Source organism: Oryctolagus cuniculus, chromosome 1 (assembly GCF_051225735.1).
Source record: "Oryctolagus cuniculus isolate XC-2025 breed Fujian yellow rabbit chromosome 1, ASM5122573v1, whole genome shotgun sequence".
In the NCBI taxonomy this organism is placed as follows: domain Eukaryota; kingdom Metazoa; phylum Chordata; class Mammalia; order Lagomorpha; family Leporidae; genus Oryctolagus; species Oryctolagus cuniculus.
Window position 1 is genome coordinate 106,584,090 of NC_142867.1, and position 27,780 is coordinate 106,611,869.

General features: G+C 39.0%; 1 protein-coding gene across 1 annotated transcript in view; it reads left to right on the forward strand.

The window, feature by feature from the left end:
- NXPE1 (neurexophilin and PC-esterase domain family, member 1) overlaps positions 1-23,472 on the forward strand; it is a gene marked incomplete at its 5' end in the record, with an annotated part of 37,329 nt that extends 13,857 nt beyond the window's left edge. The window contains 5 exon segments of the mRNA NM_001101712.1: positions 6,016-6,121; positions 15,158-15,891; positions 18,520-18,578; positions 21,650-21,862; positions 22,613-23,472. Of these exon segments, the coding sequence (NP_001095182.1) occupies positions 6,041-6,121; positions 15,158-15,891; positions 18,520-18,578; positions 21,650-21,862; positions 22,613-23,148 (1,623 nt within the window). The 3' untranslated portion in view covers positions 23,149-23,472.
- Between the last annotated feature and the right edge of the window lie 4,308 nt (positions 23,473-27,780).

Below are 27,780 nucleotides of genomic sequence, written 5' to 3' on the forward strand. Positions count from 1 at the left end.
CTGCAGAAAGACGAATTGGAGTGGATTTCATCCTTGAACAAGAGAACTAAGCTTGGAGGGAGCTGAGCTTCTAGGGCTTTCTCCATGACAACACGCCCTAGTGTCTATTGTGCAAGGTTATCCTGAGTTCAAGCAGAAAACTGCTGGCTTTCTGGTCTGGAGGTGTCACATGATAGAATTCAAGGCAGTGTGAGTGGCTGGAAATTGAGAGGGGATATCCAAGAAGGAGGAAAGCCTTAGAGGGAAGAGCCCTAAAATTTGTGTATAACATTCAAATCATTGAGTGACCCCAAACTGTGTGAGCATAATGGAGACTCTACAGAACCCAGAGAAAGAAATCTTTCGGAAACCTTAAATGACTCTGTAGAGAGTTCACCTGTTGTCCAAATAGGGCAGGATTTGTAGTTTGAGTGTCAGTAAAGTAGAAGGGCTTGGTTCAAATCAGAATGTTTTCAAAAGTCCACTGTAAAGTGCATAAAACCGAACCTTCACCCAGTTAAAATGAGAGAGAAAAACTTTCTTGAATTGAAAGACTCATTTTTTTTTTTACTAGAGCAATTTCAACCAAATTTACCTACAGGGTAAGAGCAATAAATTCAAGCAGGCTTTCCATGAATCTCCAGAAGTCAAACATTTACTTCCCCTATTATCCAGTCATTCCACCGTAGGTCTTCACCAAAATTAAATGTAAGTCTGTTTGTATACAGAACTCTATGTGAATAATCAGCAGTCCTGTTCACAGTAGCCCCAAACTCAAGTTAGCCCAAATGTTCTAAAAATGAAGAATGGACTAAAATGGTATGGTATGTCTACACAGTAGATTTTGAGTTAGTAATTAATAGGACCCAACTGCTGAAAACTGCAGCAACACTGCTGAGGCCTTGAAATCATTCCACTGACTCACCAGCCATGAAAGGTTGCATTCAATGTAGTTCCATTTTTAGGAAACACTAGAAAACAAATCTAATCTACAGTGCCAAGAAACAGATCTGAGGTTGCCTGGGGCCAGAGGCACAGTAGGATTGGGGAAGAAGGACATACTTACCTGGAAGCTGGTGCAAGGGAACTTGGGGGATAATAATATTCTCTGTTTAGCGTGATGGCACACAGGTGTGTCCATTTTATACACTCATAAAACTCTGGCTTAAATGCAAATATTCCAGTTGTATGTACACTATACCTCAACAGAGGTTCTCTTTCAAAGCTGAAGCAGTTCACAGGTAATACTTCAGAACTATCTGTCCCGGGCAGCAATAGTGCTAGAGAATGGACCCCAAATTAAAGAGATGCTTCGTGAGTAGATGTAAAGAGGCTGAACCACTGTGGGGGTAAGAAGGACTCCCAAATGCAATGCCTCAAACAAGGAAAGGAGATGGAGGTTTATTCCATGCTCATGTCACTGCCTAGTGAGCTTCTGCCCCTTGAGGTTCTCCAGGAAGCCAGGCACCATGGAGGCTTTGCCATCTTCTGTTGTGGTGTTGATCTGGGGATGAAGGACCCTCAAATTGTCTCACTGTTAGAATATAGGAACTCTGCAAACTTTAATTGGAAAAAATTACATTGTTCTTTTCACTAACTTCTAAATAAATTTCGACAACCTCTTCGATTACAAATAGTGACATCAAATCAGTAGCATTAGCAGTGTCTGTGGCTCAGCCAACCATTTGAAATCACAGATGTATTCATATAGCAATATTCCTATTAAAAACTGCAAATATCACTCATACTTTTCAGTGCTTTGAGGTTATTGAAAATGTTAAGATCTGGCTGCTAAATTATCGTAATTAATGTGTGTATAAATAATTGCTATATAATGCATTAGGTTGTTTACAATGTTGGTAACTGTATCTCAATGGGTTTTGGTCATCATTATATATATATATGATGATATATATATATATACATATATATATATATAAATTTCTTGCAGAAAAAAATCCAAAGATCATCAGACCACCAAAGTGGCCCATGTTAAAAGAAGTTTTAAGAGCCCCTCTTTCCCAGAATACTGTTTTATTATCCATAGTCAAAACTATATACCATGTCTAATTAGCAACAGATATGAACAGAAAGTGAGCCTGGAGGAGATATGGCACATGCCATCTGTAAATCCTGCAGTCCAGAAATGCAGCCCCACTGCCACAAGCAAACAAAACAGAGGCCAAGTAACGGAGTATAACTGGATGGCCACGTCCCCTGCTACGTGTTTCTATTACTACTGGTGAAAGGACATTTGGGTAATGTCTTAGTAATTCCTGGGGATGACAGGATGTGAGCAGAAGGGAGACACATGAGTGAGAAATGGCAACCAGGTTTCAGGAGGTTGCACCATTCACAAAGATAGGAAGAGGAAGAGGCAGAAAACATTCTGAGGAACATAAATCATTCCAGTTTGATGAATTGGATTTGAGATTCCTATAAGCAGAGACATACTAATAAATATGCGCTCCCAGAAAGAAAAAAGCAGTTTGCAGCCTTTGCTAAATTCCACAATGCAAATATGCTCATTATGACCTATTTCAAGTTACCATAATGAGGTCGTTGGAACAGGAGTTGGGAAGACATGTGCACAATAGGCTCTCAGCTAGCATAAGTCTGGTACAGCATATGTTTCAAGAAAGGATTTCCCAGTTTGGAGATACCCTAGATCTCTGAATATAGCCCTACCATATGACCCAGCCATCCCACTCCTGGGAATTTACACAAGGGAAATGAAATCAGCAAATGAAAGAGTTATCTGCACCCCCATGTTTATTGCAGCTCAATTCACAATAGCTAAGTCATGGAATCAACATAAATACCTGCCAACTGAAGACTGGATAAAGAAATTATGGGATATCTTCTCTATGGAATACTTCACAGCAATAAAAAAATGAAAATCCAGTCATTTGCAACAAAATGGATGAATCCAGAAAACATCATACTTATTGAAATAAGCCAGTCCCAAAGGGACAAATACCATATGTTCTCCCTGATCTGTGATAACTAATAGAGCACCTAAAAGGAAACATGTAGAAGTGAAATTGGCACTTTGAGAAGCAATGACTTGAACAGCCATTGCCTTGACTGTTGAGGAATAGTTTTTTTTTCTTAATGGAGAATGGGACTGGGAATGGTAGAGGGAGGAGTGGGAGTGGGAGGGCAGGTATGATGGGAAGAAATCACTATATTCCTAAAGTTATGCTTAATGAAATTTGTGCTCATTAAATAAATGGTTTCTTTGGAGGTAAAATAATAGTAATGAACTTGGAAAAATAAAAATGAATGAAAAAATAAAGAAAAAATAAAGAAAGGATTTCTAAGTAGAGACATCCTGAAGACAACTGGATATACAGACCTAAACTAAGGAGTAGAATCTGAGTGAGGCATTGATGGAAATAAATGAAATTATCTGGACCATAAGGTTCCAAGGGAATTTTGATTTGCAGTTGTTTTTGGTTTAAAAATGGTATCTTGATTTAGTGTTCCAAGAGAAAATAGATGGAAAAATAATTATGGTGTGGAGAATGGTTTTGCCATAAGTGAAATTTCTTCTTACAAAGAAGCACTCTGGAAATTCTCAAAGAAGCCAGTTCTTGCAGATTGGTAGTGCCTCACCGGAAATGTCAGATCAGAGATATATGCTACAGAACTGGTTGATTATTAAGACTGAGGCCTGGTGGTAAGCATATCAGCAATCCTCCATACTGGATTCAGCCTGGGGTGATTCTGCTCTTGGATAAGGGGTACCCCTGTAGATGCCCAGCAATCTGAGGAAGGAAGAGACAATAAGGACACACAACATGCTGCAGCATCTGTTGTACCCAAAGGTATGCACAGCAGACCATATGAGCACAGAGGAATAAATTATTAACCACAATTACTGAGGAAATAATAGCTGGCACTTAAGTTCAAACTCAAACAAGGAATAGGAATTTTCCAAATTACCAGAGCACACAATGAGAACTGAAAACTATCAATGCAGTGCAGAAAGAAGTGAGGAGAATTTCAGGAAGTACAGGACATGCAGAGACTCAAGAGCATGGACAATTAAGGATTACTCAGAGACCAGCAAGAACTTGGTATTTATACTGCTGTATTCTAATCCCACATAGTGCTTATTTAGGTCATTTGATTGATTTGATTAAGTCTCTTCATCTCCAGCACATTCCATGATACCAGACACATACTGGGTAAGTAGCCAATATCTTTTAAAAATAAATGAATATGCAGAATAAACTTTAATGTATATGAAATGGAGGTTGAGAAGCTAAGGTTCATAGAAGTGTACTGGTAATCATGTTTTCAAGTTTTTTAGTATTTTACACATATTGCTTCCTAGGTAAGATGAAATCGCACCAGGAAAAATGTATCATACCAGACTTTATATCTCTCACGTTACCAAATTCTCTTAGATGTCAGAAGATCTAGATCAGTCTTGGGTTGAGAAGCCCAGTCTACTTAAAGAACCCCTTTGATTGTTTTTTGGTCCTGTTGAGCATGCTATTTGTACATTCCGAGAAAACATGAAATCTCAGTGGATATAATTTCAAGTTGGTCTAAAAAGCAGGATTCTGTTTTTAACCTATTTGTTCAACAAATACTGTGTTTGTCAGGCACTGGGAAGACAATGCTAAGATGGTCTTTATTCTAATTCTTTAGTAACTGGCAGTCTTAGTGACTGGAAAGTAAGCAAACTACTGAAATATACTTGTAATGTGTGACATAGTTTAGAGGTGCCCCTTTGTCTTCTCCTCCATTCTTTCATTTCTCAGCATGAATCTGGATCTAGAACTCAACCCCTCTACAAGGTCACCTTTAGTGTACTCCAGTAATTGGGCAGTTACCATTCAACCAAATATCGGAGATGTAACATGAGATGTGTCTGTGTACCGCATTTGTTTGAAACAATTTGTTGTGAACTCTCCAAATGTCTCTCCAAATGTGAACCAGCTCTAGACTGAACCTGTGTTCTCTAGCTTTTATTTTACATGTGAAATCTTTGTTTTTGCTCTGCTACAACTAGATCCAAAATGTTGAACCTTTTAAAAATTCTACCAAATGAATCCACCAACACAAAATCTTTTTGCACAATCTAGACTTCACTGATGAGTTTATAAGCAACAAAGAGGAGGGGGTCTTATATTTTGCATCCCCAAATAAGCTATTTAAACCATAGAGGCTTGTGTCTGTTCTCCATGTCTATATTACCATGGATATTATGAGCAGGGTTTTCTCTCTCCTGCCCCTTCTCCTCTATACTGTTTCTTCCTGTTTTTTTCTCTTACCCTTTCCTCATGCAGTATCTCACCTTATTGGATCATTTCTGCCTTTTTATGAAGAATACATCAGTCCTGAAGGAGTTTCTACCTCCAAATTTCATAGTTGGTGCTCAGCAAAATGAAAACTTCTCCAGTTAGCTGCCCAGATAACAAGACCAACATTCTTTATGTACACTACAGATTATGCTTGGTAACATAAACGTATTCCATGGTCCTATCAACTTTCTCAAGTCTTCCCAAAAGATATGCTGGTGAATTTATTTGTCTGCTTTTCACTGTAATTATAAATGTTATGACAGGGAAAATACAGAATGTGGTGGCGGGGCATCTGGATCCCATTTCAGGGTCATGGAAAGAGGAAGGAACAATCCTAACTGAAGCTGAGGTAGGAGTAGCCAACAGGTGGGCAGATGGGAGTTGAGGGATGCATTGTGAGTTAGGAGATAAAAAGAAGAAAGTGGCTCCCCAAAGAAGAACCAAGTCTCAATGGTAGATTGCAGGTTAAAAATGTAAGGACATGTTTGGAAATAGGATTAAAGTATGAGTTTATTGTGATGGCAAAACTTTGAAATCTACACATAGTATTTGCATAATACACATTTCCCGCATTTTATGATAGAGGAAATTTTAGCATCAAAATAAACATACTCTTCATTCCACTTTTCCATAAACATTTTAAAGAATCCTTATAAACCAATGAGTACAGAGAGATTCAGTTCTCACTTGACTCCTTCTCTCATGTCATCTTTTCTAGGATACTTATCATACTCTCAAGTACAATGCTTCACAAATATCTGAAGTTGATATGTCTCTTAGCAGCTATTTGTGTACTTTGTATAATTTCTCAGAACTCCACAAAGGTAAGCACAGTTCTCCCCTACTTGATGTGAAGCTTACACCTGTGTGTGCTGTGTCATGTTTGTCCCTGTCAATCAACCCCATCCCTCTTCACATAATTCTGCCATTCCTTCCCCTTCTCTAGCTAATTTCTAACAGGAATTTTAGATCCTGACTGAAGTTGCTCATTTTCCATTCATCTTCAATCACTTTAATCAGGATTCTACCTCCCACATGCCCCTAAAATAACTCTTGGTGATGACACCAACACTTTCATTGTTAAATAATTGCGTTGTTACTAAATCTAGGTGCATATACAAGGGATCTTCAAAGATGTCCATATAATATAGGTATTATGAAGAAACTATGCATGGATTTCAAAATATTTTCAATCAAAATAAATGTATCTTTGAATTTCATTTCTTAATTACCCCCTCACCCTCCAAACACTTAATCATGTAAATCTAAATTTTTTTTAACTTTTACTTAATGAATATAAATTTCCAAAGTACGGCTTATGGATTACAATGGCTTCCCCCCCATAACATCCCTCCCACCCGCAACCCTCCCCTTTCCCATTCCCTCTCCCCTTCCATTCACATGAGGATTCATTTTCAATTCTCTTTATATACAGAAGATCAGTTTAGCATACATTAAGTAAAGATTTCAACAGTTTGCTTCCACACAGAAACATAAAGTGAAAAATAATAGATGATTTTTTAAATGATGATGAAATCAGATCAGACCTATTGTCATGTTTAATCCCAGTGAGAGTCAAGTTGGGAATTGATAATTTCTTCTTCTTCTTCTTTTTTTTTTTTTCAGAAGATCAGTTTAGTATACATTAAGTAAAGATTTCAACAGTTTGCACCCCCATAGAAACACAAAGTGAAATATACTGTTTGAGTACTTGTTATAGCATTAAGTTATCATTTGTCTTATTTTGGGGGTTTATTTGCTTATTTTTATTATATTTATTTATTTAATTTGAAATGCAGAGTGACATAGGCTATGAGAGAGAGAGAGAAAGAGAGAGAGAGAGAAAGAGAGAGAGAGAGAAAGATGGTTTCCATCAAGGGTTTCCTCCCCAAATGGCTAACATAGTTGGGGCTAGGATAGGCAGAACCAGGATCTATGAACTCTAACTGGGTCTCCCACCTAGATGGAAAGAATTCAGTTATTTGGGCCATTATCTGCTGTCTCTTGTGTGCACTAGCAGGAAGCTAGATTAGGAGTAGAGGCAGGACCAAATCCCAGGCACTTCAATATGGAATGTTAGCTTCCCAAGTGGTAGCTTGATCTACTGTGAAACAACAGCTACACTGTTTAATTTTTGTTTCCACAAAAGTGGTTTTTTAGAGAGAGACAGAGAAAGAGATTAAGAGATCCCTAATTTGCTAGTTCATTCTCCAAATGCCCACAATAGCTGGGACTGAACCAGGCCAAAACTTGCAGCCAGGAACTCAGTCCAGGTCACTCAATGTGTGAAAGAAGCCAAACTACTTGAACCATCACCATTGCCTCCCAGGGTCTGCATTAGCAGGAAGCTGCAATCAAGAGACGACATAGATGGTTACCAAACCCAGGTATGCTGTTATGGGGCATAAATATCTTAATTGGCATAGTAATTACTAGGCAAAACACCCACCCCACTAATAATTAAAGTTATTTTCTAAGTAATTTAATTTATCATGTTGTTTCTAAATGTTAAGTCATAGCTAGAGAAATTTTTCTACTTTAAGTCAATATAGAAATTCACCCATGTTTTATTTTTTTTTTTTACTTTTGTAACTTGTCTTTATTTAAATATCTGATTCAGAGGGAATTTATCCTATTGAATGGTATGAGCTATTTATCAAATTTAACTTTTCAATAAAATCATCCAGTTGTCTTAATCATCCTTTTAAAATTCTATCCTGGATGTATTTCTTACATCAACTCTTAGCTTGTTAGGGAAAGTAACTAGAACCCAGTGTCTGCTCCTGTCACCTTTCACTCCTAACTCATAGCCACCATGAGTGAATGTATCTCCATTCACGTTGGCCAGGCTGATGTACACTTTTACAATGTCTCCTGGGAGCTTTGCAGCCTGGAACATGGCAGCCAGCCTTATGGCCAGCAATCAAGTGAGAAGACTACAGGAGGGGTAGTTGACTCCTTTAACAACATCTTTGCTGAGATGGGTACTGGCAAGTATGGGCAAAGGGCAATGTTTGTAGACCTGGAACCCACAGTTATTGGTGAAGTTCACTCCATACTTACCACCCACACCCTGAAACACTTTGATTGGTTCTTCATGATAAACAATGAGTCACCTATGACATCTGTCTGAACAATGTTGATATTGAGAGTGCAATCGACACTAATCTGAAACTCCCTAATTGCCAAACTGAGTCTTCCATCACTGCTTCCCTCCAATTGGATGGGGACCTGAATGTGGACTTGACAAAACTCCAGACCAACCTGATGCCCTATCTACTCACCCATTTCCTTCTGGATACATATACCCTTACCATCTCTGCTAAGAAAACCTACCATGGTCAGCTTTCTGCAGTAGATCACTAATGCTTGCTTTGAATCAGACAACCAGTTGTGAAAATGACCCTCACTATGGTAAATGCATGACATGCTGCCTACTATACTCCAGTGGTTTGGTTTCCAAAGATGTCAGTGTTGCCATTGACACCATCAAGACCAAGCACAATATCCAGTTTTGTGGCTTGGAACCCCACTGGCTTCAAGGTTGGCATTAATTATTCCACAATTAATTACTATAATTAATTACATTAATTGCACAGCCTCCCACTGTGATACCTGGTGGGCAACTGGTCAAAATATAGGAGCTGTGTTTACCATGAGCAACAGCACAAATACTGCTGAGACCTGGGCTGATGTCTGCCAAGTGTGCCTTTGTTCACTATACATGGGTGAGGAGATAATGAAGGGAGAGTTTTCTGAGATGAGGATATGGCTACTCTAGAAGACTAGGAGGAAGTTGATGTGGATTCTATTGAAGGAGAGAATGAGGAGGAAGGAGAAGAATACCATCCATTCCTTTCAGCACTATAGCGTGCTATATTCACAGAACTTCAGCTTCAACATTAGGTTTCTCATGTTAGATAATCTTCACTCAATGGTGATGATATTTGGCTCTTCCATGTGTACCTGTAAGATTTTTCCATTGTGTCTGAAATGAAAGGTTTTAGTAGAAGGGAAAAAAAAACACATCCTATGCATTCACTGACTCTGAGTGTTGCTACTATAGCAATCCAATTCATATATGAGTTTCATGGGGGAAAATTGAATATAGAGACAAAAACATGGGGCTGGCACTGTGGAGCAGCGGGTTAACACTGGCCTGAAGCACTGGTATCCCATATGGGCACCGTTTCGAGACCCGGATGCTCCGCTTCCGATCTAGCTCTCTGCTATGGCCTGGGAAAGCAGTAGAAGATGGCCCAAGTCCTGGGGCCCCTGCACCCGCATGCGAGACCCAGAAGAAGCTCCTGGCTCCTGGCTTTGAATCAGTGTAGCTCTGGCTGCTGCAGCCAATTGGGGAGTGAACCATCAGATGGAAGATCTCTCTCTCTCTCTCTCTCTCTCTCTCACTCTCTCTCTCTCTTTCCCCTCTGTGTAACTCTGACTTTCAAATAAATAAATAAATAAATCTTTTTTTTTTTAAAAAAAGACAAAAACATAAACTGTATTTCTCAACATAAGTACCATCAAATTCAAGACACTTCTGTGAGTGACAACAGATAATTAACTGAAGAAAAGTAGGTGCCCTTTAAAGATTTTTTAAGATTTGGAAATGAAGAATTCAAGAGAAGCCAATTAGGACAGCAAGGTGAATGTTTTGTGGTTTTTCATCTAAACTCTGACAGAATTGTCCTTGTTTGATGAGAGAATGAGCAGGATCAGTGTCATAGTGGAGAAAGGCTCTCAGGTGAAGAAGTCAGGGTGTTTTTCTGCTAACACTTTGGCTAATTTTTTCAAAGCACTCCCTGATAAACAAATGCCATTTTTCTTGTCTTTCCAGAAAGTCAACAAGCAAAATGTCTTGAGCACCCTAAAAGCTGTTGCCTTGACATTTGCTCTTGATTTATCCACTGTGGCTTTGACTGAACCACTTCCATCTCTTGGTAGTCATTGCTTGATTGATTGTGCTTTGTCTTCAGGGTCCACTGGTAAAGTCATGTTTCATGTCCTGTTACAGTTCTTCAAAGAAGCTCTTCAGGATCTTGACCCCACTTATTCAAAATTTCCATTGACGTTCTGCTCTTATCTACAGTTGATCTGGAACAATAGTTTGTCATCCATTGAGCAGAAGGTTTGCTCCACTTGAAGTTAGAATTGTGTGAGCTGAACCAAATGAGATTTCTATGATTCTGGCTACTGTTTCTGTTGTTAATCTTTAGCCCTCTTCAGTTAAGGTGCAAATAAGATTATTTGCAGAGAGAGAGAGAGAGAGAGAGAGAGAGAGAGAGAGAGAGAGGAGAGTCCTCCAGCCACTGGTTCACCCCCTAAATGGCACAATGGCCCAAACTGGGCCAATCTGAAGCCAGGAGCCCCAGTCCATAAGTTTTGATATGATGTATTGTCATCTTCATTCATTTCCAGAAATTTTCTGATTTCTCTTTTCATTTCTTCTATGACTCACTGTTCATTCAAGAGCATGTTGTTCAGTCCAATCTGTTTGCATATAATATTGAAATTCTTGAGTTGTTGATTTCCAGCTTCATTCCATTGTGGTCAGAGAAGATGCATTACTTATTATTACTTATTATTTTGAATTTTGCTTTATGGCCTAGCATATGGTCTATCCTAGTGAGAAAGTTCCATGCACTGATGAAAAGAATGTGTATTCTGCAACTGAGGTGAAAAGTTCTGTAGATATCAGGTCCATTTGGTCCATAGTATTGACTACCTCTGTGGTTTCTTTGTTGATTTTTTTGTCTAGTTGATCTGTCCATTGATGAAAGTGAGGTTCTGAAAAATCCTCTTTCACTATTGTATTCGAGTCTATGTCTCTCTTTAGATTCATTAATATTTCTTTTAAATAGCTCAATGCCCTGTAATTAGGTGCATATTCATTTAGTACATCATCTCTTCCTGTTGAATTGATCCTTTAATCATTACACAGTGTCCTTTGTCTCTTTTAAATTTTTGTTAATCTTATTTTTTCTGTTATTAGGATTGCTAAAGCTGACCTTTTTTGCTTTCCTTTAGCATGGAATATCTTTTTTCATTCTTGCACTTTGGGTCTGCATCTTTGATGGTGAGATGTGTTTCTTATAGGCAGCAAATAGATGGGTCTTGTTTCTTAATCCATTTGGTCAGTCTGTACCTTTTAACTGGAGAGTTTAAGCCATTTACATTCAAGCTGACTATTGATAAATAATGACTTGGCTCTACCATTTTTTCGCATAAATATTCCTATTGTTTACTTTGGATTTCTTTGTACTTTTACTGGAGGATTTTATGTCTTCATGGTTTTTTCATAATGATGGCTATCTTTCTGTGTTTCTGTGTGTAGCACATTCTTAAGCATCTTTTGTAAGGCTGGATAAGTGGTGACAAACTTTTTCAATTTCTGTTTGTTATGGAAGGTCTTTATTTCACCTTCATTTATAAATGGGAGCTTTGCAGAATACATTATTCTGGGTTGACAGTTTTTTTCTCCTAATACTTGGACTATGTCTCACAATTCTCTTTTAGCCTGTAGAGTTTCTGATGAGAAGTCAGCTGTGTGTCTAATTGGGGATCCTCTGAAATCAATTCGCATTTATCTTGTGCACATTTTATATTTTATTAAAATTTGACTACAGTGTGTCATGGAGAAGATCTTTTCTGGTCATGTCTATTAGGAGTTCTATGTGATTCCTATACTTGGAAGTTCTTTTCTTTCTCTAAATTGAGGAAGTTTTCTGTAATTATTTCACTAAATAGGCTTTCTAGTTCATTCTCTCTTTCCATACATTCAGGAACTCCTAAGACCCGTATGTTGGGTCATTTGAAAATAGTCCACAAGTCTACAACACTGTTTTTAAGTTTTCTAATTTCTTCTTTTTTTTGGCATGACTGAAAGATTTCCAAAGTACAGCTTATGGATTACAATGGCTTCCCCCACCCCCTATAACTTCCCTCCCACCCGCAACCCTCCCCTTTCCCACTCCCTCTCCCTTTCCATTCACATCAAGATTCATTTTCAATTCTCTTTATATACAGAAGATCAGTTTAGCATATATTAAGTAAAGATTCCAACAGTTTGCACCCACATAGAAACACAAAGTGAAAAATACTGTTTGAGTACTAGTTATAGCATTAATTCACATTGTACAGCACATTAAGGACAGAGATCCTACATGAGGAGTAAGTGCACAGTGACTCCTGTTGTTGACTTAACAAATTGACACTCTTGTTTATGGCATCAGTAATCACCCTAGGCTCTTGTCATAAGTTACCAAGGCTATGGAAGCCTTTTGAGTTCACCGACTCTGATCATATTTAGGCAAGGTCGTAGTCAGAATGGAAGTTCTCTCCTCCCTTCAGAGAAAGGTACCTCCTTCTTTGATGACCTGTTCTTTCCACTGGGATCTCACTTGCGGAGATCCTTCATTTAGGTGTTTTTTTTTTTTTTTTTTTTTTTTTTTTTTTTTTTTTTTTTTTTTTTTTTTTTTTGCCAGAGTGTCTTGGCTTTCCATGCCTGAAATACTCTCATGGGCTTTTCAGCCAGATCTGCATGCCTTAAGGGCTGATTCTGAGGCCAGAGTGCTGTTTAGGACATCTGCCATTCTATGAGTCTGCTGTGCATCTCGCTTCCCATGTTGGATCGTTCTCTCCCTATTTTATTCTATCAGTTAGTATTAGCAGACACTAGTCTTGTTTATGTGATCCCTTTGGTTCTTAGTCCTATCATTATGATCAATTGTGAGCAGAAATTGATCACTTGGACTAGTGAGATGGCATTGGTACATGACACCTTGATGGGATTGAATTGGAATCCCCTGGTATGTTTCTAACTCTACCATTTGGGGCAAGTCAGCTTGAGCATGTCCCAAATTGTACATCTCTTCCCTCTCTTATTCCCACTCTTATATTTAACAGCGATCACTTTTCAGTTAAGTTTCAACACTTAAGAATAACTGTGTATTGATTACTAACTCGGATATTATTTCTTCTGCCTCACCAAGTTTGTTAAGACTCTCCACCACATTTTTTATTTGATTTATTGAATTAGTCATTCTAATATTTAATTTTTTCTATTTAAAATCAATTACATGGGAAAAATTTTATTTCTGTCATGTAAGGTTTTCTATAGCTCATGGATTTTCTTCGGATTTTTTGAATACTCTTATGATTAATCTTTTGAATTCCATTTCTGACATCTCATCAATCTCTTCATCCTTACATTCTAATATTGAAATGTTGTGTTCCGTGTGTGTGTGTGTGTGTGTGTGCACATGTGTGTGTGTGATGTTGTCTTCCTTATTTTTGTTTCTTGAATTTCTGCATTTATCTTTAGGCATTTGTGGAGTTACCTGTTGGTTTTTTCCTCTGATGGCTTTTATCTTTGAACTATGCCTCTGTGGCTTATTGGAATGTCTGCACTTTTCAGTGAATATCAAGAGGTGTGTGCTGAGTGTGGCCAGGGATCTCTTAGGGCAAGTAGCCAGGGTAACACCCAAATTGATCTCCTCTTGTTAACAGAAGGGGGTGGGTGGGGATGGTTGCCTCTGTTGGTGTGATTACTCCCTCACCTCCTCTCCTTCAAGCTGAGCAATGCCTGGGAGTTAGCCCATAGTGGGTTCAACACTTATCCATATATCTGTATATATGAAGTACATGAAACTTGTATAACAAATAAAATTTTAAAAAATAAAGTGTATTTAGAGAAGAAAAAAGAGATATCACTTGGGATGTCCACATCCCACATCAGAGAGTCTACATTTGAATCCCGGTTCTGCTTCCAAATCCAACTTCCTACTAATGCACACCCTGGAAGGGAGTTGATAATGGTTCAACTACTTCAGTCCCTGCCACCCATATAGAAGACCTTGAAGGAGTTCTTGTCTGGTGGCTCTTCAACCTGACCCATCACCAGCTAGTATAACTGTTTCGGGAGTGAATCAGTGGATTCCAGAAGATCTCTCTCTCTCTCTCTCACACACACACACACATACACACACACACTTACTCTCTCTCTCTCTGACTCCCATTTTTGAATAAAGAAAAAAAACATGCTAAACTGATCTTCTGTATATAAAGAGAATTGAAAATGAATCTTGATGTGAATGGAAGGGGAGAGGGAGCGGGAAAGGGGAGGGTTGCGGGTGGGAGAGAAGTTATGGTGGGGGGAGCCATTGTAATCCATAAGCTGTACTTTGGAAATTTATATTCATTAAATAAAAGTTAAAAAAAAACAAGTAAATTTTTCAAAGAAGCCACAGTAAACTCATAGTAGGAGTTTCCTACTCAATTCCTCTAAGAATTGAGAAACCATTGAAAGAATTTTAGCAAGGCGAATTCATTAATAGAACTTTAGAAAGACTGGTTTAGTCACAATGTTAGAAATTAAATGCAGAGGAAGCAGGACTGTCTTCACAAAATGTGAATACAATCTTCATCCATGCAGTGACTACTATAATCCAAGAGATAAATGATAGTATATTTACTTATGATACAGTTGGAGAGGAAAAGACTGATAGAAAAAAACTAACTAGTAAAAAAACACTGGTAAAAGATAAATATAGAGGTAGAACTAACAGAAATTACTTACTGGATGTAAGTTTTATGTGTAAAGGAAGAGTAAATAAGTGACAGTCAATGTATTACTCATAAGTATTCTCTGAGCTACATACTTTGGGTTTAATATATTTATCTGTTACTATTCTCTAAAATATCAAGGCAAAAACATAAATGGTTATATTTCATTCAAAATGTTCAGGGAGTTTAAAAATAATGAGGATAATATATAGCTAAATATTCAAATTCATAGTAAGGAAAAATGACTAGCAAAAGCTTCATTTCATAGTAGGCCAAATTTCTTGTCATTTCAGATTTGGGGTGCTCTAAAGTTACCCATCTCCCACTACTATTCTAATACCTCCATGATATCCTCAATCCCAACAATGCCAGTGAGCCCGGTGAAGTCACTAACAGAGACTGAGCTGAGAGTAAAGGAAATCCTAGAGAGACTAGATCGGCTGATCCCACCCAGACCTTTCACCCATGTGAACACCACCACCAGTGCCACACACAGCACAGCCACCATCCTCAACCCACAAGACAAGTATTGCATGGGGGACCAGCTGGACGTCTTGCTGGAGGTGAGGGACTACATGGGACACCGGAAGGAATATGGTGGGGATTTCCTGAGGGCCAGGATGTTCTCTCCAGACCTGAAGGCGGGAGCCTCAGGAAAGGTGACCGACTTCAACAATGGTACCTACCTTGTCAGCTTCACTCTGTTCTGGGAGGGCCAGGTCTCTCTGTCTGTTTTGCTCATCCACCCCAGTGAAGGGGCATCAGCTCTCTGGAGGGCAAGGAACCAAGGCTATGACAGAATTATTTTCAAAGGGCAATTTGTCAATGGGACTTCCCATGTCTTCACTGAATGTAGCCTGACCTTAAACTCAAACACCAAAGGGTGCAAATACTTGAATGGCAGAGACCAAGATGTCTTCTACTGCATGAAACCTCAACACATGCCCTGTGAAGCCCTAACTCATGTGACATCCAGGAATCGGGATATTTCATATCTTACCAGCAAGGAAAAAAACCTTTTTCACAGGTAAGTATACTTCTCTATACACTGAGGGTTGCTCCTTGAAAGGGCTGCAATACCCTTTATTGATATGACCTTCTTATGTACTCCCTCGACTCCAAGATTCTGGTCAAACATATGGTGTCTCCTTGGATACCCTGTTCACAATTACACAACAAAGTTTGTGTTTCATTGAAATGTTCAGTAAAACAGGAGTGCACAAGGTAGAGCTGCATAGTATGTATACTTGTACTTCTACATGATGACTGCTATTATCTGATCCAATCATGTCTTTAACTATGGACCTCAATTTTACAAAATATGTTCTCTGGAACATACTTCCTTCTCAGTGCTCATAAATGTTCTTTCTGAAGAGTATGATAACACCCATATTCTTTTACCTTTCATATCATATTGCACGAATTCTGCATCTGAATGTCTTTCATATTCATCCAGTTTTCTCCATGCCTAGTGCTGCTACTCACGGTCAGACCACCATCATCTCCTCTAGATGCCTCCTAACAGCTTTCTAACTGATCCTCTTCCCTACCCTCCTCTAATCCATTCTCTGTACTACAGTCTGGCTAATTTTTCTAAAAAGCCAAATCCTATGAATCTTTTCCAGTTGATCTTGTGGTCACATATTTTTCTGCACCTACTGTTCAGGGTGGAGTAACCCTTCATACTCTCTAAGTCGTGATCTGATGGCTGACTCCTCCCCAAACTCGGATGTAAGTATGTTTCTCTTATGAGTTAAGGCTGCATGAAAGCCACACCTACCTTTCCCTGCTCACAGATGCTCATTTCCTGGCCTCCCTGCTCTCCACTGAGCTGGAAAACCTTTCACTTAGTAAGAACCACCACATTTCTTCATGGGCCACTTTAAAGATGTGCAAATCTAGAACTGTGAACCAAGTCCCGAGACACCTCTCAGTTCCTTTCTTTTGCTTATTGGCTAACTTCCCATATGTCTCAGGTGTTCAGCTCATTTCCTCTTCCCTTTCCATTCTGCCAATTGTCACCTGCCTCTACACCCTGAAGATTCATTGTTCTTAAGGTTGGTGACAGAGTACAATAACAGGTTTTCAGAAACCCATTTCTCAGCAGTGTCCAAAGGCAAACTTTGAGTTATTTCTGTATTTGAGCTTCAAATTGCAACAACAGTGATGAAACTGGAGCTCATTATGTAAAGAGAAATAAGCCAAGCACAGAAAGACAGGTACTGCACAATCTCACTATTACACGAATTCTAAGAAAAGATGATTTCATAGAAGTTAAAAATATAATGGAGGTTATCAGAGCTTAGGGGCATGGAGGAAGGCAGGATGAAAATGTTAATTAACACGTTATATGATATAGCTATACAGAAGTAAGAATGATCAGAGTTCTATTGCATGGTAAGGTGACTGTAACATTAATGTTCTTAAAAACTTGGAGGACAGGATTTTGGATATGTTCACCATATAGAAACCTTAAGTGTTTGAGGAGATGCATAGTTTTATAGTGTTTGGCCATTATACAGTGTATACATGCATCAAAGATCTATGGCAGCCCCACATATATGTGCAATTTTTAATGTGTCAGATATTTTTAATAAAAATTATAAAATAAATAAATCTCAAAAATATGCTAAGAGGAAGTAAGGGTGAATGCCAAACAAGGAAAAGTAACATGCATTCTGGAATTTTACCTAGTCATCCAAGTTTTGGCTCCTGACTTACAGTCCATGACTCCCTGCTGAATAAGTAGCTGGGTTTCTGTTCCTTCCCTTTTAATGGTGCAACTCATTAAATCTCTTTCACACACTGGCCAATCATTCTTATGCCTAAATTCCAGTACGGATGAAAATATGCTGATCATTTGCATCCCTAGATTGGATCTGAAAAAGACATTCATAGCAGAGAACCATGTTCCACTTTTATCTATTGTACCTCATTTTCCCATTAAACCTTTTCGGCCTACATCCACTTACACGACCAGTACACAGACTTGATAGACATTAAGGATACAGCAGTGGACCAAGCAAACGCATTACTTCTCTTCATAAAGCTTACAATCTTCAGAAAGTAAGTTTGTCAGGAAAACTGAAGGTAAACATAACAGAAAACAGGTTAAAGAAGGAGTCAGGAGCCCTGTAATAAAAGGTCAATATACCATGAAAGGAGCCTGGACTCCTTAGGCATGTGATTGGGGGACAGTAAAGGGTCTTCAGTACTGACGGAGTGGCATTTACAATCATAAAATGTGCTCTGGTAGTTGTGCTGAGGAATTTAGGTGGGATTAACTGAGATAAGTTGATGATTTAACGGTTGACCATGATCCAAGAAAAAAATTATATGAGCTTGAATAAGGAATGTGGAATCCAAAAGAGAGGAGAACTTGCAGATGAGACAGCTATTTTGAGTAGAAACTCCACAAAACACAGATTGCTTGTAGCACATGAGTAGACCTGTCCTGGGCTTCAGGTGCTCTCAGCAGAGCAGAACCTCCTCCAAGATCCTGACTCATTTGCAATGCCAAACAAATCTAAAACTTACAAAATTATAGTTTTCAGTTATAGAAAATAAAAATTATCCTATATGTACAAGCAGGTGATTTATGTTACCTGTGTTGTGTGGACACACAACAGGATGATTTACTGTTTTATTTTTGAAGGTCCAAAGTGGGAGTTGAAATAATGAAAAACCAACATATTGATGTCTCCCAATGTAACAGTAAGTCCCTTCTGTGCTGCGCTGGGTGCTGCTTCACATGTGTCTATGCGGAGGGAAGCTTATCAATATAAACTGTAGTCATTGTAGTTTTTCTGACGTGCAATTCCTAGCAGTAATGGCTTCCTCGTATTTTCCAGCTTCTAAGGATGCCTACCTTCCTTGTGGTCTTCTTCCTCTAGCTACAAAGCCACAACATTGGATCAAGCCTTTGTGTCACATTTCTGTGACCCACCCTTCTGCCTCCTTCTTCTATTTTTAAGGACAAATGAGATAAGATTGTACCCAGCAGATATCATAGGATAATATTCCCATCTCAAAATCCATACTCTTCATCACATTTGCAAAGTCCCTCGAGCCATGGAAGGTTAACAGTTATGAGGAAAAAGAATCTCATTATCTTAGAAGCCATTAGTCTACCTAAAACAATCTCTGAACTAATGAAAAATATAAATGAATACTAATATTATTATCCCAAACTATTCAGAATACTCAAGACTATTATAATAGTATGAAGTCATATTAACAGGTAAGAGAAATCATAAGAGAATCTGTTATATATTTGACATTGTTGAACACCCTGACACATACATATTATACAAGAAATGATTTTTTAAAAAAAAGCTCAAAAACTATCTTCTCACTGAAGTATACTAAGACACTATTTGATAGAGAAATAATAACTCTGGATTTTAGGTTTCTAGGATTCTGATATTCTGAAATGCTATTGTGCTTCACAGAAGCCAAACCAACATAATTCCAACATAATTATAGGATGATGAAAATGCCCTTTAGCAACCCATATCACCAAGGCTTAGGAGATATTCTGGGTGCATTTTCCAATCTTGCCACCTGAAAATTTCCAAATTTGCCACATTGTCCACAAGTTACACATACAGTACAACTCTGTAATGACATGCTATTCTGTGGATCCAGGCAAGCAGAGACTGTGAGGCCTCCCTGGAACTAAGCAAGGATAGTAGAGCAGAGACTGCTGGGGACCCCCCAGTATGAATTTCCTCCTCCCTTTTTAATAATGAAAACCATGATTGTATTGAAATCCATGGCTGTTCTTCCTAATATTCATGGCCATGACTCAGTTTTTCTAGAAGTTGAATGGAAGGATTTGAAAAACTTCTGGGTCATGCTTTAAAAGCATAACAATTTGCCTTCTCCTTTCATTTCTCTCCTTCTTACTAACTGAACTGTAAATCTTTTTTTAAATAAACACTTTTATTTAGTAAATATAATTTTCCAAAGTACAGCTTATGCATTACAATGGCTTCCCCCCACCCCATAACTTCCCTAACACCCGCACCCCTCCCATCTCCCGCTCCCTCTCCCCTTCCATTCACGTAATGATTCATTTTCAATTCTCTTTATATACAGAAGATCAGTTTAGCATATATTAAGTAAAGCTTTCAACAGTTTGCACCCACACAGAAACACAAAGTGAAAAATATTGAGTACTAGTTATAGCATTAAATCACACTGTAGAGCACATTCAGGACAGAAAATCTGATGTGAGGAAAAATAGATCCATGTTAGATCATGAGGTTGAATCACATGTTAAGTATGGCAGGCCAACAAGATGCTGGGAGGCTCTTGAGTCCCTGACACTGTGCAACTTCATGTTAGCCCTGACTTGCTCACTCTAGGACTGTAACATGAGAGAGAGCCCTTTCTTGTAGAATTCCTGCCTTTTTCTTAATTAATACATAATGTGGCATCAGTAGAGAAGTGTCAGTAGTACAAAACCTAATATTCAAGGCATGGCCAACATTCAATGGTGGGTTACCAGCACAGTGAGTGACAAGGACATGTGGCATGTGAAAGCTGATGGTCTTTGTCATACCATAGCCAAATATTTGGTGCATTGATACCTGTCATACCTTGGGAAGCAGATCATGTGCCAGAAATCTGTAATTTTAGTGGAACTTGCTGGAATACTTCAGAATATGTTTTTGTTGGCCATTGTTTATCATTTTTAACAAAGCCCTGTTAAAAAGATATTAAAGTCAAGCTTAGCTGGCGCCGCGGCTCACTAGGCTAATCCTCCGCCTAGCGGCGCCGGCACACCGGGTTCTAGTCCCGGTTGGGGCGCCGGATTCTGTCCCGGTTGCCCCTCTTCCAGGCCAGCTCTCTGCTGTGGCCAGGGAGTGCAGTGGAGGATGGCCCAGGTGCTTGGGCCCTGCACCCCATGGGAGACCAGGAAAAGCACCTGGCTCCTGGCTCCTGCCATCAGACCAGTGCGGTGCGCCGGCCGCAGCACGCCGGCCGCGGCGGCCATTGGAGGGTGAACCAACGGCAAAGGAAGACCTTTCTCTCTGTCTCTCTCTCACTGTCCACTCCGCCTGTCAAAAAAAAAAAAAAGATATTAAAGTCAAGCTTAATACTTTGCATGTTTGAAGTTTTTATGTTTGATGCTTTTTAAGCATTTTTTAATGGAAAAGTTAAGATTATTCTTTCAATATTGAAACAAATATAAGTGATTGGATACCAGGACACAATTGGTAAACCACTAGAATCATTCAGGTTGCAAACTAAGATCTAAGTCTCTGGAGAAGCAGTAGAGATGGTAAAGAAAAGATAAAACATTGAGACTTTAACTAATGACCAGATTGGGAGAAAAATCTCTCAAATGAATGAGTAGAAGTGCAATGGAAAATGCATGTAATGCACCCAACTGACAGAAGATTCCAGCTTAGCAGCATAGGACCCTACAGATTTTGGTTGTTCACCCTCCTAATCATGGGGCTGGCTGGGTGCTTTGGCTTGCTACTGCTGCTCAGCATCGCGAGAGAGTATCTAACTTCATATCGCTATCCTAGGAAAAGATCAAAGCTAAAATTCAAATTACAGTTTCTACTAGATTTTTGCATACAATTGGAAAGATGAAAATGACACGTTGAACCATCAAATGTTGGGGACCATATCTGTAGTAGCAAGGGGCAGAAGGAAGAAATAGGAGTTAGAGGAATGGAGAAAGAGATCAAGAAAGATAAAAACCAAGAAACAAGGCTGGCTGTTGAACTTATGCAAATAAAATCACTTATGAGTATCTCTGTTAGCAGAGAGTAAAGAGGTAAAAGAGAAATGCCAAATTGGAATGAAGATCCCTGTACCTGGCGGTTACATTTTACAAGGAAGATGGTTAACAACATTTTGCAACCAGATTCAGTTAGATACAGCTAAAATAAGTGGCTGCTTGAAAGGAAAACTCATCTATCTCATGGGAGACTCTACACTGCGTCAGTGGATCTACTACTTACCCAAAGTAATGAAAAGTATGTGGCTATGATATATTCTTTTAGAAATTCAGGCTGATTTTATAGTATGTTTGATGAGGTCTAATTCTCTTATTTTGTCTCTTTTGTTTTCCATTTATTTTATCTTTGTGAATTTGGTCTCTGAATTTAATATTTTATTCCATGTTTCATAAGAAATGTGGTCTTCTCTATAAATTACATGAAAATTTTACATTTTGTTTGACATTTACACTTAATCTTAGCCAAAAGGCCGAGAAGAGATCTAATTGACATTTCACACATGTGAATTGTAATCTACCTTAGAGGGCAGCAAAGCCTTTGTCAGAAAGAATCTAGGGGTGGGTGAGGATTTTTGAAGATATTTGACAAACCAATTGAGTTGTTAAGACACCACTTAAGATGCCTGCCTGCCCCCCATATTGGAGTGCCTGGATTTCAGTCCAGGCACTGCTCCCAATTTAAGATTCCTGCTAATGAGCACCCTGGGAAGCAGTAGGTGATGGGCACAAGTGGTTGGGTTTTGCCACTTATATCAGAGATCTGGAGCAAGTTCCCAGCTCCTGGCTTCAAAGCCTGACCCAGGCCTGGCTATTGCAGGTATTTGAGATATTTGGAGAATGAACCAGTGGATGAGATCTCTCTATCTCTCTCTCCTTCTCTGTTTAAGTTAAAAAATTTACAAAAAGAAAGGACAGATCTACATGAGTTTTCTTTTTTAAATATTAATCACTACCTTCTAGTTAAAAGGTCTCTTTATTTTTTTATCAGCACTAAAATTCTTTGATCTTCACGAAACTGGAAATTTTAAGAAACATTTGCTTCTGGATGCAGAAAAACACACTCAGATTCAATGGAAAAAACATAGCCATCCTTTCGTCACGTATCAACTCTTCTCGGTGATAGATCATGGTTACATCCCTCAGGAAATTGACCGGCTAATAGGTGACAAGGACACAGTCATCGTCATCACCTTTGGACAACACTTCAGACCCTTCCCCATTGACATCTTCATTCGTAGAGCCATCAGTGTCCGACAGGCTATTGAACGACTGTTCCTGAGAAGCCCAGCCACCAAAGTGATCGTGAAGACAGAAAACATCAGAGAGATGCACATTGAGGCAGAGAGATTCGGAGATTTCCATGGTTACATTCAGTATCTTACTCTGAAGGACATTTTCAAAGATCTCAATGTGGGGGTTGTTGATGCCTGGGACATGACCATTGCATATGGCACCAATAATGTCCACCCACCTGATCAGGTGATTGGAAATCAGATTAATATGTTCTTAAATTACATTTGCTAACACACACACACACACACACACACTCTCACAGTCACTAAGAAACAATCTCTGTAGATAATTCCTCATCTATTGCCAAATGGTTCTGAGCATCTGAGGAACTAGGATGTCAAGACGTTCTGAAATAGGGATCACTTAACTTTGTAGAGGACTAGCTAATAAATATTTTAGGTTTTGCAGACCACATGATCTCTGTCACAACTGTCCATGTCTGTCACTGAAATTCAAAAGCAACCAATGACAGCATGTAAACAGATGGGTTTCATAATGTTTCAATAAAACTTTATTTATGGACACTGAAAGTCAAATTAAATATAATTTTTACATAACATGATATATTCTTTTTATTTTTATCCAACTTTTTAAAATTGTGAAAACCATTCTTTGATCATGGATTCTAAAGGTGGTATATATTTTGGCTTCTAGGTCACCATTTGCTGACACCTATTTAAAGCAAAAAGTCTGGTAAAATTGAACAAAACTCCCTTGGAGGATGAGAGGAAAATTATTAACACACTGGAGATATAAGAAAAATCCCTATGGGGCCAGCATTGTGGTACAGTAGGTTAATCTGCTGCTGGTGACACCAGCATCCATATTGGAGGCCTGGTAGAGTTCAGCTGCTTTGTTTTCAACCTTGCTTCCTGCTACTGCCTCTAGGAGCCAGCACTTAATGGCTAAAGTGCTTGGTCCCTGCTATCCACATGGGAGACCCGGTTGGAGTTCCTGATTGCTGGCTTCAGTCTGGCTCAGCCCTGGCTGTTGCAGCTGTTCAAGGAGTGAACCAACATATGGAAAATCTCTCTCTCTCTCTCTCTCTCTCTCTCTCTCTCTCTCTGTTTCCGTCACTCTGTTTTTTGAATAAACAAATAGATTTTAAGAAAAGAAAATGCCCATAACTTGAGGAAATTTATCCAGAAAACTAAAACATCACTTAATGAAATACAACAATTCTTTCCAAAGTCAGACTCAAACCAAAGAGGAAGGTCTTTCGCTGTTTCTATTCAATAATGAACTGGAAGTATATGTCAAAAAGGAGCAGAGGTAACTGTTCCTACTTGTATTTAGCCATTTTTTAAAAATATTAAACTGCTATACCTAAGAATTTAGAAGGTAGTCTCACAGAAGCTTGACATACAAAACTTCTCTCACAATAGAATAGATAATTAGGTAACATAATTAAAAAGAGCATGGAATCCTTGCATAGAGGTTATGCACATCTTTCATTCTATTTATTACTAGAGATTGAGTACTTTGTGGCCAACTAAAAGTGTGTATTTTTAAATCTCTACTGTATAGAGCATACAGTATGTTTAGAAATGTGCACAAAAGTTAAATGTACAGCTCAGTGAGCTATCAAAAGTAGCCTAATAATTAAGAGTATAATAACAAATCTAATAAAAGATGCTTAAATGTATACACACACATTCCATAGTCTTATGCAAAGGACCAAAGGGGAAAATACTGCTGAAAGTGAATAACATTAAAGAACTTTCTTTTGTAGATACCAAGACTAAAGCTATGGAACGTTGGCGCTGTGGCACTTGCACAAAGAGAAATCAAGGACTACTGAAACAAAATAGAAGGAACACACAGAGGCCCTGCATGTGTGAAACTTGCTCCAGTTGGAGCACTGAACAGCAGCGAGGAAAATACAGTCCCTTCAATAAACAGGAAAAAATAGGACATCCCTGTGGGAAAGAATAAAATTGGAGTCCTATGTTATTCTCTTCTCAATAAAGGCCACGAAGATTGTATACCTAAATGTGAAAAACGAAGCAAATCAGCTTCTTAAAGCCTGTATCTCACACTTTCTGTGATAAAGAGTAGTTTTTTTTTAAATCTAAACTCTCAAGGATCTATGCCTAGTCTTACTGCATGAAACTTCCCTGCAGCTTCTGCCACCTGTGACTGACCACGTGAGTTTGACGTTACCCAAAATGCTGATGAAATGAGTCCATTCACCTTGCATCTCATGCTGTTGTAACAAACTCATAAAAGTCTCTAAATGCTTGTTCTCAAATTATTTCAGAATTGAGCACTAAAACCAGTTTACAAACTCACAAGGAAAGAAATGCTGAATTTCAACTATTTCCAATCAGGATTTCCAAAAACTTCCCTTTAATACCAAAAGTCTATACTAGGACTGCTTAATTATGCTAATATCACCTCTGAAATGACTTTCAAAATTGCATCTATGATCTCTCCTTCTATTACTATCCCACAGTCAAGTTGATTTTACAGAAGTGCTTTATTTAGGACTCTTCCAGATGTTGTATCCAATCATATCAGCTAAAGGACAAAGGAAGCTCAATGACTCCTGTGGTTGAGCAGTCTTAAGGAGTTGATCCAGCTGCAGATAAGGCTGAATGTAGTGGTTCAAACAATGCAATGAAGATCCTCTCTTAGTCTCTACTCTCTTCTTTTCTTGTTCTTACTCTCAGTAAAGAGAACCAAAGAGCTTCAGCCACACACAATCTTTCATTAAATCATACACATACAAAACCCCAGCAACTCCAATGGACTCTGTTTAATCAGTTATGTACAGGAGAGAGTGCTTTGATGGACAGTAGGAGCCACAATAACATGATTGGAAGCTCCACTGTGTGATACAAAATAGAGAATGTATAGTTCTCCAGGACAAGAGAGCCTCTGAAGCTAGAAGCAGCGTTGGTCAGCAGAAAACAGCTGATGCTCAGTCAAGAGGCTACAAAGGGCACATACGAGAGTTAGTCTTATTTTTAGTCACTAATCCTTTACCTTTAGGAAGGTTTTTTAAAAATTTACTTTTCCCCCACAAGTCACATAAGATACTTATTTACTCATTCAGTAGTTTATTTAGCCCCAATAATTTATTACATGTGTGAAGTTTCAAGCTTGAGAATAATTGGAATTGCATGTATGGGTGCTTAGTCCTGAGGATAAAGGATTACTTATATGTGAGTGTAATGAGCCATCATGACAGGTATGATTTAGTTATACTTAATGAGGTAGTTCCCTTGGAGTGTATTACATGTAGAAATATATATAAAGACACACACTTAACATTTTTAACATGATGTAGTTACCAATAAAAATAGTACTATGAGTGCATGGAAGATGGAGTGGCTGAGAGGCCAGCCTGGATCCAGGACTCAGAGGTAACTGGGACAGTGAGAGACTTGACTGAGGAGAGCTGTGAAGGATGCTGTGATATTCTGGCTGAAAATGTAGTAGTGCTGGGACCGGCACTGCAGCGTAGTGGGTAAAGCCACTGTCTGCAGTGCTGGCATCCCATATGGGCAGCAGTTCGAGTCCTGGCTGCTCCACTTCCAACCCAGCTCTCTGCTATGGCCTGGGAAAGCAGTAGAAGATGGCCCGAGTTCCCGGCACCCTGTACCCACATGGGAGACCCAGAAGAAGCTCCTGGCTCCTGACTTTGGATCAGTACACCTCTGGCCATTGCAGCCAGAGCTGTACTGAGTGAAACAATGGATGGAAGAGTGAACCAGTGGATGGAAGAGCTCTCTCCCTCTCTCTCTTCCTGTCCTTCTCTCTCTGTGTAACTGTGACTTGCAAATAAATAAATAAATCTTTAAAAAATGGCAGTAGTGGCACCTGCCCACCAGCACCTCTGCTGTCACTTGTCCCTCAAGATAATGCCCCTAGAACACCTGTGGCAGCCAGGGATGCACAAAGGAAGGTTGGAGATCATAAATCTCGGACTAATCCATTCATTTAGGAAGCTGAGGTGCAGAGAGCTGAAGTGAGTTATCCAAATTTTTAACTGCAGGCAATAATAGAACTAAAGACAAGCTCCGTGAATTCCAGGGTGCCAAGATTTCACCTGTGTTATCCTGTGGTTCAAGTATAATAATTGCTATAGAATGAGATGGTACTGTCAGTGATAGTTATTGTCAAGAAAAAAACATCAGAGGTTTTCAGGATCCAGGAGGCCTTAGAATTTTGTTACTCAGGGCCGGCACTGTGGCTTAGTGGGTTAAAGCCCTGACCTGAAGTGCCGGCATCCCATATGAGCACTGGTTCAAATCTTGGCTGCTCCTCTTCTGATCCAGCTCTCTGCTATGGCCTGGGAAAGCAGAAAATGGCCCAAGTTCTTGGACCCCTGTACCCATGTGGGAGACCTGGAGGAGGCTTCTGGCTCCTGGCTTTGGATTGATGCAACCAATGGATTGCAGCCATCTGGGGAGTGAATCAGCAGATGGAAGACCTCTCTCTCTCTGGTTCTACCTCTCTCTGTAACTCTGTCTTTCAAATAAATAAAATAAATCTTTAAAAAAAAAAGAATTTTGTTACTCTTCTATGACAGCAATAATTTCCTACATTTACTCTATTTTTCTAATTTTGCATTCATAAATGAGAAGAACTTTAGCCCATAGTGTCTTTACTCCCCAATGGCAACAGATAGTGTGGCTCAGATCAAGAAGTGAGGTCATTTTCATGAATATTTTTAGTTCGATTTAAAAATATTTATTTATGGGGCCGGTGCTGTGGCGCAGTGGGTTAAAGCCCTGGCCTGAAGTGCCCAAAGCCAGGAACTAGGAACTCAATAAGGGTATTCCATTTAGGTGGCAGGGGCCAATTACTTAAGTCATCACCTGCTGCCTCTCAGCGACTGCATTAGTAGGTGTCGCT